Below are 18,250 nucleotides of genomic sequence, written 5' to 3'. Positions count from 1 at the left end.
CGGATTAACGGAAGTGACAGGACATTGGAATTTTTAACCAGGTACTTTGTATAAATACTGCTCATTTAAAATGACGTAATAGAAATGGTTATTGTGAGACACAATAAGGACCATGCCATTTTGATACTCAACGTAATCCTTAAGATTTTTAAAATAACATAATTTCGAAGTTATTAAAAGACACAAAATTCTAAAACACCTGTTAACTTAATATCACTACTGTAAAACTAGTCCTACAGCAGTAATATCCTCGATTATGAAGTCACACACCCATCTCTGCTTTAATTAAAGCTTCTTGCTCAGCATTTGGCAAGCTTTCGGCATCAAGTAGCACTTAGCGCATTACTGCGAGTGCACAGCACTAAATTGCATTAGTGATGTGCCCGACACGGCAATATGACGATAGTGGAGGTAGCATGTGCGGATCTAATGAAAACTGGATAGGCTTTTCCGTTTCTAATAGCGTTATATTAGACTTTTATACTGCTATTGGGATATGTTCCAGAATTAAAATAAATATCATTCCCAAGTAGTTAAGAAGTGTAGGCGTTTTGTAAGCAATGAAACGTTTTCGTAGTAAAATTAAATTACAGTATTTTCTCACTTTAGTACAGTCTAACATGGCTGTCAGAAATCACGCTATAAAAGAATTAGGAACGGTAGGTAAAATAAAATTGTAGATAAACAATAAAGAGCATTTATAATTTAATCCTTTCATAAATATTTACAATAACCTACGATAAGTATAAAACAAACTGCAAAAAACTCTTAATAAATTCGATATCATAGGCGCGAACGCGAGAGGGAAACTTTGGAGGTCCCGAGGGTGCAGTGGCGTCGGCCGAGGGCCGTTCTAACCAAGATGTGTCATCGCTATATCAAATATCGTTTGCTACAATATTTCGTCACTATATTGCGCACGATATTTACGCATTTTTACTAAATCATGCCTATTTTTAAACCAATTTTATAGTAACAATCAATCTTTGTCAGAAGCAATAACCATAAAATCAAGTCTACTAAAGTCCATTTGTTTTGTAGACCAACCCTAGAAAGTCAAAGGGTCACTTCAGACGGTCATGTCACCCGGTGGACTGTCAGCTGTGAGCTTTATTGTCCCTCATCTGTGTACTTTATTCTACACGAATGCGAGTATCATGTACACGTTCATTGCGAACGACAAACTCATTAGTGACCTTTCAACTCAAAATAGCTTTACCCTTTCAAAGAACAAAAAGTAACTCGAAATTATACAATAGGTTTTGTTCTACAGAAGTTTGAAACATTCAGTAAAACAAAATATTTGCTCGTACTTCAACATAAAAGCGAATTATGTTTTTACAATCCTATGTAAAGTTACACAAGCCCAATATTTCACAACAAATCGAGTCCATCAAGCAATATTAGTTTAATAAAAACGTTATTAAAGCCAGACGTTTCAATCTTCAGGCAAACATTCACTCAATCAAGTACCTATTTGTTATTTTGAGTTCATAATGAGATTTCTACTCTTAAATTCGAGGCCATTTGTTACAAAAATGAGGGAAAAAGCTGCATTCTGGGTGAAAATTTTGTGGCGCACGCGTTTCTGAAAGAAAGATCAACAAATTCGATATTTCTCTTGTGCTTGTGTATTTTTAGGACTTCTAATCATTCCCTGAGTAGAATCTCACATAATTTTACTGTTGATTCTCAAATTATTTACTTTAAAAGTTGCTCAATTAATTAAAACTTCGAAATAATCACCCTTCATGAATCATAACAGTGAAACACACAATTAAAGGTGGTGTAAAACAACGCTGAGTCACATGAATTACCAAATGCACCGGCACGGCCAGCCACCCCGATTGTAGGGGCAAAGCCGGGATCAATAACATGTCTAGACGATGAATCAACTTCTACAAGCAACAGTACTGCAGAAAGTCGAGCTCTGTCATATTGTGAAATAAGTTTTGGAATTGTAGAACGGTCAGTGTAAGTTTTTGAAAACTCTGGTTATTGCTTTGACTGTTGCTCTATTTTGATTTGATTTTATAGATTTAAGAAATATTGTGGCACTCAGAGAAAATATTCGCAATGAACAGTCTTTTTTAGTAAAAAAAAGTTACATTGCAACTTCAGTAGAATAAAAACTTTTAAGGCTGAGTTGCACCACCTAACTTTGATCGTAACTATGACGATAACCGGTGCTTTTTGTATGGAGTTTGACAGATTTTTGACGTTTGTCAAAGTTAAAATAAGATGGTGCAACCCAGCCTAAGTGTGTTAAGCTTTTTAAGGAACCATACGCATCATAAAATACTAATAAAAGCAGGTTCAAAAATACCTGCGAATTACTAATAAATCTAAGTGTTTGCGCAAATTGAATTCCACTGGTCTAATTAAAGGCATTGCAAATGTGTGACCTGTGACCTAGTTTTTCTAGGTCATATGGGTCAAGGTTTTCCAGAAACATTTATACTCAAGGTTTTTACAAAAGAGGACACCTTTTGGCTCTAATTTGTAGACTAAACCGTTTCAAATTACAAGAACTCGAAGTATTTTCGTGGAGACTTATTATTTTGCCATCAAATGTTTTGAAAGCATTATTACACATATGATATTATAAAAAATATTAGGTACACTAACGATTTTTGAGTCGAAATGTATCAAACTGTACAACGAGGTAGCTATTGCAAGCTTCGACTTTTCGTGAGAATTAAATGACGCAATTTTACTCGTAGTCTTTTTAAGTTGTTAATAATAATTCTTACATGCTGTTTTTTACAATTAACCGATGACATATTACAATACATTTTAGTAGGTACATACATATACAAATTCCATTCGACCACAAACGGAATAGGGTAGTAATGTTTAAAAGCAATCACCAACAATTGCTCATTCGTTCTAAGGCACCCGTGCCACTGTTTAGGAACCCGGTACTCAACTGTTAATTAACACTAACAACACATAGTTAAGTTAATCCAAACTGTAATGACGTAGTTTATTGTTAATGCGTGTAAACATCGCGGTAATGAGCCGCGACCGGAATGCAGCTGATGTCTGAACAAATTGGAAATTAACACGTAAATCCGAAACGTCAGCGTGTAGTATGAACCTTAATTATTAATTAAGCTTTAGTGTGTGCCTATATTTCGGGTTAATTTCAACATGAGTGCAGTTAAAGTACGGTTACCGAATCAGTTAAACTCTTTTGTTACAGAATAGCACCTATTGTATCTAAATAAAAGTCACATTTTTAGTTTGCTACGACGTCGACGCCTTAGATAGTAACGTATTGCCCCGTCAATATTTTTCTTAAATATGCCTAATGCTCGAGCCTTAATACTACAAAAATATAATAACATAAATAAACCCTGTTCAGAGCAAAAAAAAAGAAAAGAAAAGTACGATGCCACGCGCATATTGATGCTCCATAAACTCCCTCCAAAATTATTGTCAACCCCTTCCCGCGACTACTGATTGCGTTCCGCAGATCAAAATCGAAAAAATAAACATGCCTCCTCGCAAACACATTAAAACGCGATAGATCGCGAGCAATTAACGCGGCACGGTTTCCGAACGAGCGAGTAAAGCGCGAAAAGCGAGAAAAGCGAGCAAAACGCGCGCAATTTCCGAACCAACGCCGGTCGAGATGCGCCGAGCGCCCGAGTACACACTCGACGGAAGGGCGGTCGCACACCAATTGGATTCCCTTATTACTTCATGTAAAAATAAAAAGGGTATTAAACGCATAGTAATAGGACACTCCGATTGTAATTATCAATTGATTTTGTTTTATGTAAGAGTAAGTACTAAAATTCAATAATGCTACAAGTCATAACGTCGGGTATACCGGGCGTTGAGATGTTGGTTTTAACAATTCGATTTCTGTTAGGCATACAATAGGTGCAGATTGTAGAGTACACTTATTTCAATTTCAATTTTTTTTAACACAACACAACATTCAATTACTAGGTACGAGAATAACGTCTGCAAAAATCTATAAAAGTACTAAATAGGTTCTCTAATGGAACGAAATGAAAAACCAACTCATAATATCCTCCCGATATAAAAGAGCCATGCAAAACAAAACGGTAATGAACGATTCCCCGCTCTTGTTCAAGCGAACTCTGCTACAATGAATGAGGAATTTCAAATTAGCGTTGTTTCAGCACTCGATGAGGTTCATAAAATCGAAAATAACGTCAGCGCTGGTGAATTAAAAGCTTCATTTACACTTACTTTTCGAAATCGAGCGCACGTTTTTAATGTATTTTCATACTATTAATTAATAAACCTTATTTATTGATGTAGTTTCACGATTTTTAATGGTGCGGATAATCTCTCGGTAATAAATTGTTTGTACTTTATATTAATTAAATTACACATAATAATATGAAAGTTAATGTGGGTAATAATGGTGTAGTAGATAGTTTACTGTGTAATTGAAGATTACTGACAATTAATTACGTAAAATGAAACCAAATTAGGATGATTTACATAAGTATGAACTTCAGGAAGAATTGCTTTTTACAATATTCAAATCATAACTAGTAAAGAGTAATTTGGCTGTACGGGGAGTTCCGAGAATTTAAACCAAAATTAAATACCTATCGAGAATTTTGGAAATATTTTCCAGTGAGAATACACTGGATCCCTCGTTGCATGATATGCGAATATTAGAAAACGTTGCGGGGCTCCAAAACCGAACATTTGATGAATAGCGTAATCGCCCCTGCTGGGCGCTGGAAAAATTGCGCAGTTCTCGAGCCAGGGCTGTCCCAGCGGTGAAATAGCCTCGAGGCGGGAAACCACATTTTCTCCAACTTATTTGGCCCTCTCACTGATGAGTACTTGGGATATTATATCATCGATATGATATTTTTCTTCATCAAAACTGAGCACTTTTTTATGTATTTTAATTGAAAACCGTAATCAACGTGAGGAAATATTTTTGTTCTCAGTAGTTTCATCAATTTTTTTTTTAAGTATCGGATACGTACTTATCACACTAAGGTTTTTAAATTAACGATCTATAATATTTGAAAGCATTTAATGCACCTACTTAATGCTCAAAAGGGAATCTAGCCTTTTGGATTGGACTAAAGGTTTTAATTTTCAAGTTCACTTGTCCTTATACTTTGCACAAATGCGAAACCAGCTATTTTACCTTCACGAAATGAAAAATGAAATGACACGTAACTTTTCATCTGGCAGCCCTTAGAAGCTATTGGCCGTCAGAAATCAATATGGCGGTGGTCTTTTTGTCGGCGGCGATGCAGGCGCATCCAATCAATTGACGCGATTGAACCTTTCAATCATGCTAGTTGGAACATTCTGTTTGGGTTCTGCACTTCGTTATTAAGTCGTTAGGGACTTACTTGCGAAGGCATTTTCTTTATACGAGTACATCCCCAATTTATCATAAGAATCATCTTCATCATAATTATATCAGCCATAGGACGTCCACTGCTAAATAAAGCATCATAAATGTAGCAGGAAAGCGCTGGACGCAGGCCGCTACCAACCGGGCAACATGGAAAGCATTTGGGGCCTATGTTCAGCAGTGGACGTCCTTATAGCTGAGCTCATAAAAATGTAAAATAGAAACTAAGACTGATACATATTAAGTTGAAAGAAATTGCTACTGGGTGACGCAAGCTATAGCTACGATAATAGTGTAGATGCTACGAACTACGAAGTTCGTAGCGCTAATGGATGTAACGCCTCGACCTGCTACAGCAATCAACGTCAAGCATCTAAAAAAAATTCAGTAACTATAATTACTTATGCTTTACCTTTAGGTACCTAGGTAAGTATATTGTATAATTTTTTTTCACTTGATTTTGAGTCTGCTTTTGATATCAATCTCACCTGATGATAAGTAATGAGACTCTAAGATAGAACGCGCTTGTTCAGTTAACACCTTAACACGGGAGGTAACATCCAGGTAAAAGCATTGTTAGATCTTCCATTAATCTAGTTTTTAATGCCTTTTCTACATATATTGTTAATAAAATCTATATTACGTATATTATACTAGAGAATATTATACCAATGTCGATTCTAGGGAAGATAAGATATATTTCTTTTGTCTTCAGTATTGTACTGCACTATTCCTATTATGAAAACGGTCGCCTATCAAGGAATAGACAATTCCAAAGCTATTCTCATTCGTATTCATGCCAAACTAGGTCAACCTAAATAAATATCTACCATCAAAATGAGCTGGAATGATGCGCCGGCGACGGCTTAATCCCGCGTCAATCACCGCTTTCAATTTTCAGGCAATCCTGCTCACAAAGCTGCCTATTTGCTCACATAATTAATTGTTTTGCCAGAACTATAAGGCGTGGAGCACACCATGAACTAGGATCACCGGGGCTAGCTATTTAGCTCTTAGATATAGTTCTCATTTCTCTATTTTTTTATCTTCTATACTTATAATAAATCTGTAGAGAGGTCAATTCTGTACATGAAATATATTTTCAAAATAACTATCAGGGGGTGATTAGTGATCGACGAAAAATGCAATCAGTAAAATTTTTGTCTGTCTGTCTGTCTGTCCGTCTGTCTGTCTGTCTGTCTGTATGTTCCTTATAGAAACAAAAACTACTTGACGGATTTTAACGAAACTTGGTACAATTATTCTTCATACTCCTGGGCAGGTTATAGTATACTTAGGAATTCCCACGGGAATGGGAATTAGCGGGAAAATCCTTTTGTATGAAAAATCTAAACCGCTTAAGTTAGACGCTTGAAATTTGGCATGCAGGTACCTTAGTAAACTTAAAGCTTAGTTACAACAGGATATTGCAAAATTCCTACGGGAACGGGAGTTAGCGGGAAAAAACATTTGTATGAAAAACTCTTAACCGCGTAAGATAGATGAAGGGGGTAAAACGGGATCCACGCGTACGAAGTCGCGGGCGGCCGCTAGTACATAATATGGTGTTTGAGTTAAAAGAGAATTACGATTTATAACATGTTTTCTGTGAAATATATTAATTCCGGCAGGTAATTTAGTGCGCGTTGTGGACTTCGAAACTAATACTCATATGTTTTGTGTTGAATGCTAACATTTATAGTCATTGGATTAGAGGTAATTACTATTATTATGTCATAGATAAATCTAATTAATAAAAGAACAAGTAAACGTAAGCGATACTTATGGATCTGATAATATGACTCGTTCATAGCATGATTAAAACATGACATGATATTGACCAATGTTTAAATGTGTTTATTATTGAAAAATTGTTTTCTAAAATTTATGCTTGCTTAGTTTGGGACTAGAGACACCGTATAAAATGTCCAAGGATATTTATTATTATTTATTTATACTCTTGCTTCAGTGTGCACGTAGCTTTACAAAGCTCGCTTTACAGACGATCGGTTCATGTAAATGCATTTCATGATCGCTCGAGTATTATCTATTTGCTAATGTTAATAGGCAAGTTAATTAAATGCCTGTTAACCACATCCAACTACGGAAATCCTGCTACTGTATTGTTCAATCAAAAGTTTAATCTAAAATTAATAAGATAGGTAGATGACACGACAAACTAATTTCACATATTAATTAGGGCAGTCAAAACACAATTATTTCATAGAACTGAAAATTGAATGATTACGAGTACCAACCTCATTTTCTGTATAAAGAAAAACCAACTATGTATAATCTTATTTCAGAATTAATTGACAATTATAATTGGTTTTTGGGCAAATTAAGTTTTCTTAGAAAAGTACGTTGACCGACATTATTGTTCTATAGTGTAAACTACTGAAATATACTACGAATATTAATGAAATGGAACGTTCCAATTAATTTTTCATTGCTAACGTCCCACCTATAAAATGTTAGTGACAAGTAGAAAGAATGAAATTGAATGACAACTTTTCTTATACGTACAAGTAGATGATACAAATACCTACTATTCTTCGCTAAAATGCAGTACCTACCTAATGTAATCATCATCATCATTTCAGCCACAGGGCCAACAGCAGGACGTCCACTGCTGAACATAGGCCTCCCCCAATGACTTCCACATCGCACGGTTGGTAGCGTCATATGGTTTTTTTTTATCGCTATGTATTCTATTCTATTCTATTTTAGTTAAAAAGACTTATTCTTGAAAGTGAAGATACATAAAATAATGTTTTATCCCCAATCTCTTTGATCAGGTAATCCCAAAGCTCATCCAATACATGTCAATACCAGGCTCCTTCAGTTCAGAGCGCAATTTACGCTCAACGGTCGTTGAGTCTGTAACATGTGACAACTCCAACTAAAATAAAACAACCGTAAATTGTTTTGATCCTTATAAGTCAATGTAGTTAAAGTTTAAAATCTTGTACTGACTGTAGGTACTAGAATACTCGTATGTTTCCTGTTTAATTCAATATACTATACAAATTTATTTTTCAACTTTCCTCTTTGAATATTAGTGCAGATATCACAATATTCTCAACAGCTTCATTCTTCTCACTAAAAACCTTGACCACACAAGAATTGGGTGCTAAAGTAATTAATGAATATGTACCGGAAGCCCCGCCCGCCCTCCAATTAAGTTGACGACGGCGCAGCCTGGCGCGGCTGACAGCCGTCGGCCCACTTCCGCACTGATTACTATACGGCTTTGTATTGGCTGTGTACTGAACTTGACTTTGGTAAACAGAAGTCAATTAGGATATCTTATAAATAGGACTATATTATCTAGGTTCTATCCAGCGAATAACAGAAAAAATGTAAGGATGATTTTGGATGATTTTGTTTTGTTGTTAGTGTTTCAAAATAATATCTACATTATCCTATTCTTACTCAATGGTCCACTCCACGAGTGCACAAGAAAGCTGCAGTGCGGGAGGAATGGCGACGGATTATGAGGCTTGCCACCGGACGGGTGTGACGACCACGATCACTCTGGCAAGAGTGTAGAGACGAAGAAGAAGAATTCTTACTCATATCCTTATTTTACCAGCTAGATGGAAAATCAGTAGGTACTTATCAAAAATGCCAGGTTCATGGTTTGCTCTTGGTGACAAAATTAAGCTCAGTATATTCCAGAAAAAAAGAGAGAGAGATAGTATCGTTTGTCACCTAATAGCCTCGCCCACGTCTGTCGCAGGAAGTCGTTAAAAAGCGTCTAGCTTTTTTGTTTCATACAGAGCTTATCTCTACAATTATTAACACAAACAGAAAAGGTTCTGCCAAATCAGGCCTTCCTCAAGTTATACTTCGCAACAAAAGCGGCGAATGATTTTTATTTTTTAACTTTAGGTACATGAAGCCTCCTTTTTGCTATACTATTAACAGAGTTTTCAGCCTTGCCTGTTAATTCCTGTTTAGATTTGGCTAGTTCTATTGAAACCTAAGTATATAACGGAAGTTCAAGCACACAATAACTCCCACCACAAGCACGGCCAAGTTAAATAAAAGCTGGCTCGAGTTCCCACACCGTTCCGGTGAATTTTAATCAACAAATACCAACTAGCTTTAAAGTCTGCTCTTATTAATTATGTAGAGGCTCTGCACATCGCAACTGTTTTAATATATAGCATACTTGTTACTTAAAATTAAAATTGTTACTTAAAGTTATTATAATTGTTACTTGTGCATCATAAAATATACTTAAACATCCACCACTCAATGAAGAATATGCTCATACTCATGTACTCATCACACTAAGATGCGTCCCCTATAGTCTGGTCCGCGAGCACGTAGAATTTTGTCCAATGACCCCTAGCTACCCATCCTTATCGCTCGCGCGTAATTATATTGCTATCGCGACTGTGCGACTCGCACCCGCAGTGAGTGTGCGAGCGCGATGGTAACATAATTACGCACGAGCGATAAGGATGGGTAGCTAGGGGTCATTGGACAAAATTCTACGTGCTCGCGGACCGGGCTTTACACGATTATAACTCGCAACCCCAAGGCGATGTCGTCCAAAATTGCAAATCACGAAACCAAATATACCTATGTATTAATACAAATAAAACTGCTCTTGATAATATGAAAAAGCAATAACTGAAATCAAACAAATAAATACGTATTGTATCCTATCTTCAAACAATACTTGTATTGACAACAAACGGCGTGCGCTCACGAATCCGTAACATCCGAGCCAGAGCGTACTTTATAGAAAAATCCTCGCTGAATGTACATTGTACAGTCAACAGCATCATACAATTTTGTTGCAAAATACTACCTATTTCAACGACATAAGAGCTCAGTGTATAGCTTGGTGCTGCCGTCTGTACAATTTCATTCGCCAATATCGTGACAAAGGTGTTTTGCATCCATTTTTGCCGATAGAACGCCTGTCGCGTGCAGGTAAAGTTTTTTAGATTTTCCGTTGTTGAATAGATATGTACGACCGATGGCATATCAGGTAAACACTGTGGCATCTTATGTGCTTTTATTGTGAACGATTTTGCAACAGGAGTATTATTCTTATTTGCTGTTATGTTCAGTTTAATCATAGAAGGCATTATTAAACATGTGTTTCTAAGCTAACGAAACGACGTATCATGTTGTAGTCTAAGTCTGAGTTAATACTATCGTGACTAAATTAAACATGAAGGTGATATATTATCACGGTGATGTACCATAGTGTGTCCAGTACGCCTAAGATGCGCGCCGTGATAACTTTTATCGACGTCAAAACGTATGGGCAAATCGATAAAATGGCGTGACCGCTTATCGCGGCGGCCTGCTTGTCTGTGTAATTTAGCTACTCTGACGCCTGTAATAAGGTTATTATAAAAACAATTGACAGTCCAAACTTTCATGCAAAACGAATTGCAAAGTCACACCTCAGCAAACACCCTGACGTAAAGTAATATTTTTGTCCAAATATGTATTTGCAAATAAGCGGGGCTTTTTACAGACAGCAGCACATCAATCTTAACACTTTAGCTTCTTATGTAGTTGTTATAGGTGCTATTTTTCAACCGAAAATGTAGTCTTATATGCCTGTACCTACTTTTGCAGTACTAATACAGGAGCCACTGCACAGTGGGGTGGCTACCCCAGTTGCGTGGGCCGCTGACTCACTCACCTGGAACGGGGGAAAACGCGACATATGTCTCTGCTAACAATCTATTCGTTTACATATTTATGCCCAACTTCCCGCCGGGAAAATGCCCAAACGATTTTGTAAGGAAATACTGCGATTTGCATGCTTTTAAAGGTTGATGTCAAGCTGTAAACTGTTATCTTGTTATTAAATATTGATGACGCGTCAATGTTTTTTATTTCATAACGAATTCATACTTTAATCTGTTCAAAGTGTTGGGTTTTAACAGTCCATTCAATATTATTCAATTTTCATTCCTTTTCATCTTCTATTCTAAAGCAATAGGTACCTACTTACAATACCTACAATACTTGCAATAGCAATAGAGTGGGGTAAATTTTCCGCAGTTCTAGAGCTTTATTATAGGCAGATTTAGGATAAACTAGTCTATATTACAAAATGTGACTTTTTAAGTAGGATTCAGTAAAAAAAAGAGTTTTAGTACCTACCTATGTTTGTACAAAAATCTACACACACAAGTAGAAATGGGGTTTTAATCTGCTATCACGTTTGACATCACCCGAATCCCCAGGGGAGCCGTTTGTTAGTTCCTCGCCCGACTTCTGAATCTGGGCAATGTTTACGCAATCCAAAGAGGCAAGTTTTACGAGCCAAGATCGATAGGCCTATTCGGGGCGAGACTCTGCGACACCTGTATTACGTAAAAGTATGGAAATTGGAGGTAAAATTCAATACAGACTTGTTGACAGTGTTTTTACTACCGAATGAATTTCGAAGCGGTGGGTGTATGGCAAACGATTGACGTTATTGTGTTGAAGGCTGAAGCATACCCTAAATATAACTTCAGTAACACGAATGACATGTAAATGTTTTAAATTGACGGTATACAAAGCTACACGCTGTCGCATCTCATGAAGTTGCAAATGTGATTATAAGTTGAGTAAAGTAAGTAAAACACATTATGTACATGGGCCTAACAACCACTTAACACAGTATTTCTTGTCGCATACAAAAGGCAAAACAAACTGCGATATTTTTCTAAAGAGTGCATTGCAAAAATACCAATCTTTATAGGGAGTATAGACACAGAATAAGGTTGAGTTGCACCACCCAGCATTTTGTATGGAGTTTGACAGATTTTTGACGTTTGTTAAAGTTAAACTAAAATGGTGCAACCCAGCCTAAATATTTTAACATGTTCCCCCTTTTTTGACAATATAGACAAAAAACCCTTCCACTAATCGCTCACCTCAATGCCCTATGGCCATGAACTGGGTCGCACCCTCGGGCGGCACGCGACGGCCCACTGTCCACTCGGCCTGATCGCCACCGATAAGGTTTACGACTGGCTTAAACACCGCACAGTGGGCTGATGTTGCCTTTTTAGTGTTTAACGTGACCGTTTAATTTTACTTGCGCTGACGGAATTGTTGAAAAAAAATCTACGTTTTGATAGTATTAAAGCTCCCTTTTTTCTTTAGTTACTGTTTTGCCGTTTTTTGTCACTATTTTGGTGAAAATTTATGTTCAAGATATAAATTACTGGCGAAAAAGCGTAATTAAGTGTGAGCCAAAAATCTGTCAAAATCCTAACAAAAAACACCGATTATCGTTAAAGTTACGGTCAAAATTAGGTGGTGCAACTCAGCCTAAAATTCGAATCTTTAACAGTATGTTACAGGCAGATAAATGAAATTAAATTATCATATTCAAATATGAAATCAGCTGAAGGATCATATTAAAGATCCCAAAATAGTCTAAATGAAGCCCGCAACAAGCCGGGCTAATGAGCAGTCGATCTCATTAACGACTAATTAACTCGCAACACGGATATATTCCAGTAATTATCCCGGAAGTGTATACTTTAAAGCCTTTTACGTCCTCGGAAATATTAGGTTATTAACAAATTCAGGGATTACTTAAATTACTGGTGTTATGAGTTTTCATTTTATAATAATGTTACAATTTTCGCCACCCACAAGTAGGTATGCTAAAATGAGTCTTTAGTCTATGGGTTCAGTGTTATATTTTGAGACGGGGCATACAAGAGTCAATAATCAGATCAGAGCCGAGTTTTTATTTAGAAGAAGAATAAAATATTTATTAAAATGTTTTCTTTATTACTTTTTTTGCGAACTAATGACTTTGCCACATGAGAATTTCATAATCAACAACTATACAGGGTGGAAACGATAAGTGATCTCACGCGATTATTTCGAAACTATACAAGATATCGAAAAACTGGTTACTGACCTTGAAAGTGCTTCACAAGCTCTTTCCCGTTCCGTCTATTATTGATACCGTTAGATAGAGCTTGTGAAGCACTTTTTTTTAAGAAAGAAAGAAATACATTTATTTGGTCACTTTCAGGATCAGTAACCAATTTTTGGATATCTTGTGTAGTTTAGAAATAATCGAGTGAGATCACTTATCGTTTCCACCCTGTATAAATAAAGTTGAAAACATATTTGTCGTCTGCCACCTGTCTGTCGTCTGCCACATTAAAAGAAAATGTCCTATTGACCATGTCCTGTCACCTTAATTTCTACACACATTCCTACCAAAAAACCAGATTATCCCCCATCATTCTTCCTAAGGGATAGTGGAATAGCGCATTTGCGTGTCCATACACGTTATCCCTTCGTAACGATGCCCTAATGAACTCGGTCGTCGGTGTGGGCTGCACCTTATTTCGTGAACATATGAAGTGAAGCGAAGTGAAGAGAATATTTACCAAGTCCAGCGTCTGGGATATCTGGAAAGAGAATTAAAACAGTTTTAGTAAATGTAATGAAAACTTTAAAGCATCCATTTAAATTACATTAATAAAATAAATAAGAGTTAGTAAAATTTTGCAAACAAATAAAGTCGATCGTTCGAGTCATCATCGCGCATGCAACTACAGAAATATGGAAAGCTCTGGGAAAAATATACCTACATTTGACAGTATAATTAAAAAACTAAATATAAGTCATAAACATCTACTTCTATTGGGTATTTTCTTGTATTCGTAGGTTGATTCTTTAATCTCGATTAAACATGTTCAAATATCAATTAATGTTCTGTAGGCCTAACATGCGCGCCGCGATAAGCGGTTATCACGCCATTTTATCGATTTTCCCCATACATTTTGACGTCGATAAAAGTTATCACGGCGCGCATCTTAGGCCTACTGGACCTGATTAGGACTACCATAGGCTAGGCTACTAATCGTGATACTTTTACATCTAAAACCGCATCGCTAAATAACAAAAAGCTGTACGTTAACTCTATTATGGTGTCCGTTAACAACAAAAACTCCGCCCAAGTGGCTAGTGGAATCGTACTTATATTGCTCTCAAGTCGGCCGTCCTTCATAACTTGGAGCGACCTCACCAGGCTTTACGACTAATCGTAAATCTCGTTATACGTTATTTAAAAACTTTCTCTCGCACTATTTTTGGAAAATGTTTGAGGAGATTCGTGTTTCTGAAGCTTAAAGTACGTAATTTGGCAGTAAAAACGGATGCGGTCTCGTTTTAATGTAATACAGACGTAAATGTAACCACAAATGTTACTGAAATGTAGAGAGCAACTTTGATGTGTGAATTTGATCGTTATAAGTACTAAAATTTGAATTTATTTTACTAGCTATGATTACTGTGTGTGGTAATCGTTTTTCAACTAGTCACCCAATAAATAAAATACTCATATACGAGTAGGTAGTAGGAAGACGCTGGATGCAGGCCGCTACCAACCAGGCAATTTGAAAATAATTGGGGGAGGCCTATGTGATCGTAACTCATGCAATTGTCTTAGGTAAAGGGTTAAAATGTCTTAGTTCATGATAAAATATCTAAGACAAGAATACACCTACAGTTAAATACACATAAAGCCAGAACTACCCAATCCAAATAGAATAAGCGATTCTACAATACGAAGCGATTCCGTTCATATCGTCTAATGTTATTTTACTTTATCGCTCTGAGTTGAAAAATGGCGAGCGATATTTCTCTTAGTTTGCAAGGAATCGATGTAACGGATTGGAGAAGTCGCGTTTAGGGTTACCAAATACCTTTGTAACTGAATAACTTATTAACTTATTGGTTCTCCTCGTTATATTCTACTAATATTATAAAACTAAATGTGAAATGGATGGATGTATGGATGTTTGTTACACTTCATGCAAGAACACAGAACAACATTTATAAGGTTTAATTTATAACGATCTGTGACAAACTGGATTTCACGCGGGCGAATTCGAGGGCAAAAGCTAGTTTTACGTACCTATATTCATATTCACATATCAACACAGAAATACGTTCCTATTCCTAGTCCTTACAGTTAGGTAATTGGTGATATTTAGGTAGTTTACTGAAAGTAAAAACGCCTGAGCTAAAACGGTAGCGATATTGATACCGTACCGTATCTTTGCACTTTATAAAACTTGAAGGTACTCAGCATACTGAATTCAGGTAGTTAGAGGAAGCCATATTATGACCACGAAAGCTCATAATTGTGTTTTTTCAGAAGTAGGTTAAATGTTTACCCCCTTACTAATAAAACTTACACGCTCGTTGAACAGTGTTTTAAAGTGACGTTTAGTATGGAAATGTCATTTTAAAACATTGATCAACAACTTGTAACTTTTTATTAGTAAGGGGGTTATAATTTAATTTGATTAATTCCTAAAGAATATTCCGATCGGGCAACCCTAACAGCGAGAACAAAAAGATAAACGTGATGTCGCTTACAGAGATTTATGTCGGGCCTCATCGCTCAGGGCTTAGTCGTATTTACCGAGCCTACATGCCCCTAGAACGTCTGGCTTAGAAACTTAGTGACGACTTGGTGACAAGTATAGCCCACGCCAATAGAAAGTGTCATTTTTCTAACAAAGAGAAACTATTTAAGCAATCTTAAACTGATCTTTAATGGAAAGGAGAAGATTAGCCGTATTTACCCGAGCCTACATGTCCCTAGAAAATCAGGCTCAGGGACTTTATTAGTGACAAGAACTAACGCCCGTATTCACAAACATTACTATAAGGTCTCACAGTGCGCGTGGACGTACAGAGTAGCACACAAACCAATCACAGAGCTCTATGTAACGCTGTGTTCGATTTTCTGCTTCACATAAGCAAGCATCGTTTGTGAATACGGGCGTTAGTACGACTTGGTGATCAAAACATGTAAATTGAGTCCTCGATGAGCATTTTGTTATCTAAACGCAAACTATGGCGCGTGATGGTTACAAATTATGTTAATAAATACCTACAAATGCTATATCAAGTAACCGCTTCTCCGCCATTTTAACATGCGGTCTGCGTTGTCGTCGCCATTACCGTGCTGGTTAATTACCAGCTTTAAATTATTAAGTTTCGCTTGCGTAAGTATTAGGTTAACTACCCATATAAATTACCAAAAACCGGCGCTCTTCCAATCTGAAACTAACTAAATCCACAAAGGTAACTTTAATTAAAGGCCCATTTACGACCAAAAAAAATAAAGACTCACACGCTGCGAATTAGGTTATTACCTACTGCTGAATAAAATTAGGGTGAAAGAGTTACGGTTCTCTAATAAAACGGGTAAGCCATACAAAAAGTCCCAATTCGTCAGAAAGGTCTCGGCATATACAGTACCTTTTCCGCTAAGAGCTACGTGCCAATTTTGGCACAAACGCGCGCACACAAAAGCTTGCCTAACGTCATTTTCGCGACATAATCTAGAGCCAAAGCTTTGAACAGAGCCATCTAGGCAACATCATCGACACTCTTTGAAAAATCACTCAAGATTATAAGCTCTCAGATAAGCTCGGATTTTCAGAATTACCCACTTTGGTACGTACAAACTTCAAAGATTCGGGGAAATTACTGGTTGAGTGTAAAAGGCTGAATATCACACTGAGGATAACATTTTTTGCCTACATTAATTTTTCGTAAATCCTTTCTAGCATGTTGTGAGGTCCTTAGGAAAATTACAGAAGACTAGGAGCACTACTAAATACTTCTATAGAAGAATGTAGAGAATTCTGAGAATGTATTATTTTATTTCCCTTTCATATTTTCTGGGGGGATCCCTCATTAGCTTCTTTTGTCATACCTACCTCCTATTTATCTTTACACAGGCCGTTCAATAAAAGGATATGAATAGAATAGAATAGAAATCATTTATTTGCGTAAGAGACACGGTACATATTTGTTCAAATTATACATAAAGCAGTTTGTAAGTGCATGCGTGCTCTACCGAATGTCGGCATGCAAAAACTTAACAAAAATGTCACATTAAATAAATTAAAATTAAAAAGATGTCCATTAATAAAATCATAATAATATTACATGCTTGTCAGGTACACATTCATTTACATTGTTTATTTAAGTCAAAATATTCTTTCATGTCATAAAAGCACTCTCCAACAAGCCAGCGTTTTAATTTACGTAAAAACAAAGTAGTAGGTAATTGTCTAATTTCTAAGGGGATTCTATTATATACGCGAATGGGCATTATATAACAGTTGTTATTATGGAGAGTACTATTATGTTGTGGCAACATCAGTTTGTGCGGGTCTCTTGGTCGTAGCCTCTGTATATGAGTTTCTGTTATAAAGAATGACATGTTATGCCTTATGAAAGTTCCTATTTCAAAGATATACATGGCTGTCACTGTAAGTAAGTTGTATTTCTTAAACATAGGCCTGCAGCTTTCACGTGGCCCAATGCCACTTATGGCTCGCACACATTTTTTTTGAGCAACAAACACCTTTTGCACATCTGTTGAGTTTCCCCACAAAATTATTCCATATCTCAACACTGATGATACATAACCATGGTATGCCATGATGGCAGTCTTTTCATTTGTTGTATTTCTTAGACGATACAGAGCAAATACGAAACAGCTTAACTTCTTACATATACCCTGAACATGACTTTTCCAATTGCAATGGCGATCCAGTGTTATACCCAGAAATTTCGTCTCATGGACTTCATCTATAATTTGTTCTCGGCATTTTAAGTTTAAGTTTATGCTTTTACTTTTGACGTTATGAAACTGAATGTATTTAGTTTTTGAGGCGTTAATTAAGAGATTATTCTGTCTTAACCAGTTATCTACATTAACTATTGATTTATTAATCGAAGCTTCGTAGATCACCCCTTTCTCATTATTTGGTATAACAAGTGAAATATCATCTGCAAACAAGATAGTTTCAAAACGGGTAGCCTTCGGTAAGTCGTTTACATATA

The 18,250-nt window shown here is 36.4% G+C and overlaps 1 protein-coding gene across 1 annotated transcript in view; it reads right to left on the bottom strand.

Moving 5' to 3' along the window:
- Positions 1–18,250, bottom strand: part of LOC135078020 (amyloid-beta-like protein) — a 166,344-nt gene that overhangs the window by 68,061 nt on the left and 80,033 nt on the right. Inside the window, exon 3 of the mRNA XM_063972567.1 lies at positions 13,762–13,782. Coding sequence (XP_063828637.1) covers positions 13,762–13,782 — 21 coding nt within the window. The remainder of the gene's footprint in view (positions 1–13,761; positions 13,783–18,250) is intronic.

Source organism: Ostrinia nubilalis, chromosome 14 (genome assembly GCF_963855985.1).
Source record: "Ostrinia nubilalis chromosome 14, ilOstNubi1.1, whole genome shotgun sequence".
NCBI classification, from domain to species: Eukaryota; Metazoa; Arthropoda; class Insecta; order Lepidoptera; family Crambidae; genus Ostrinia; species Ostrinia nubilalis.
This window is presented reverse-complemented; position numbering and strand designations above follow the sequence as displayed.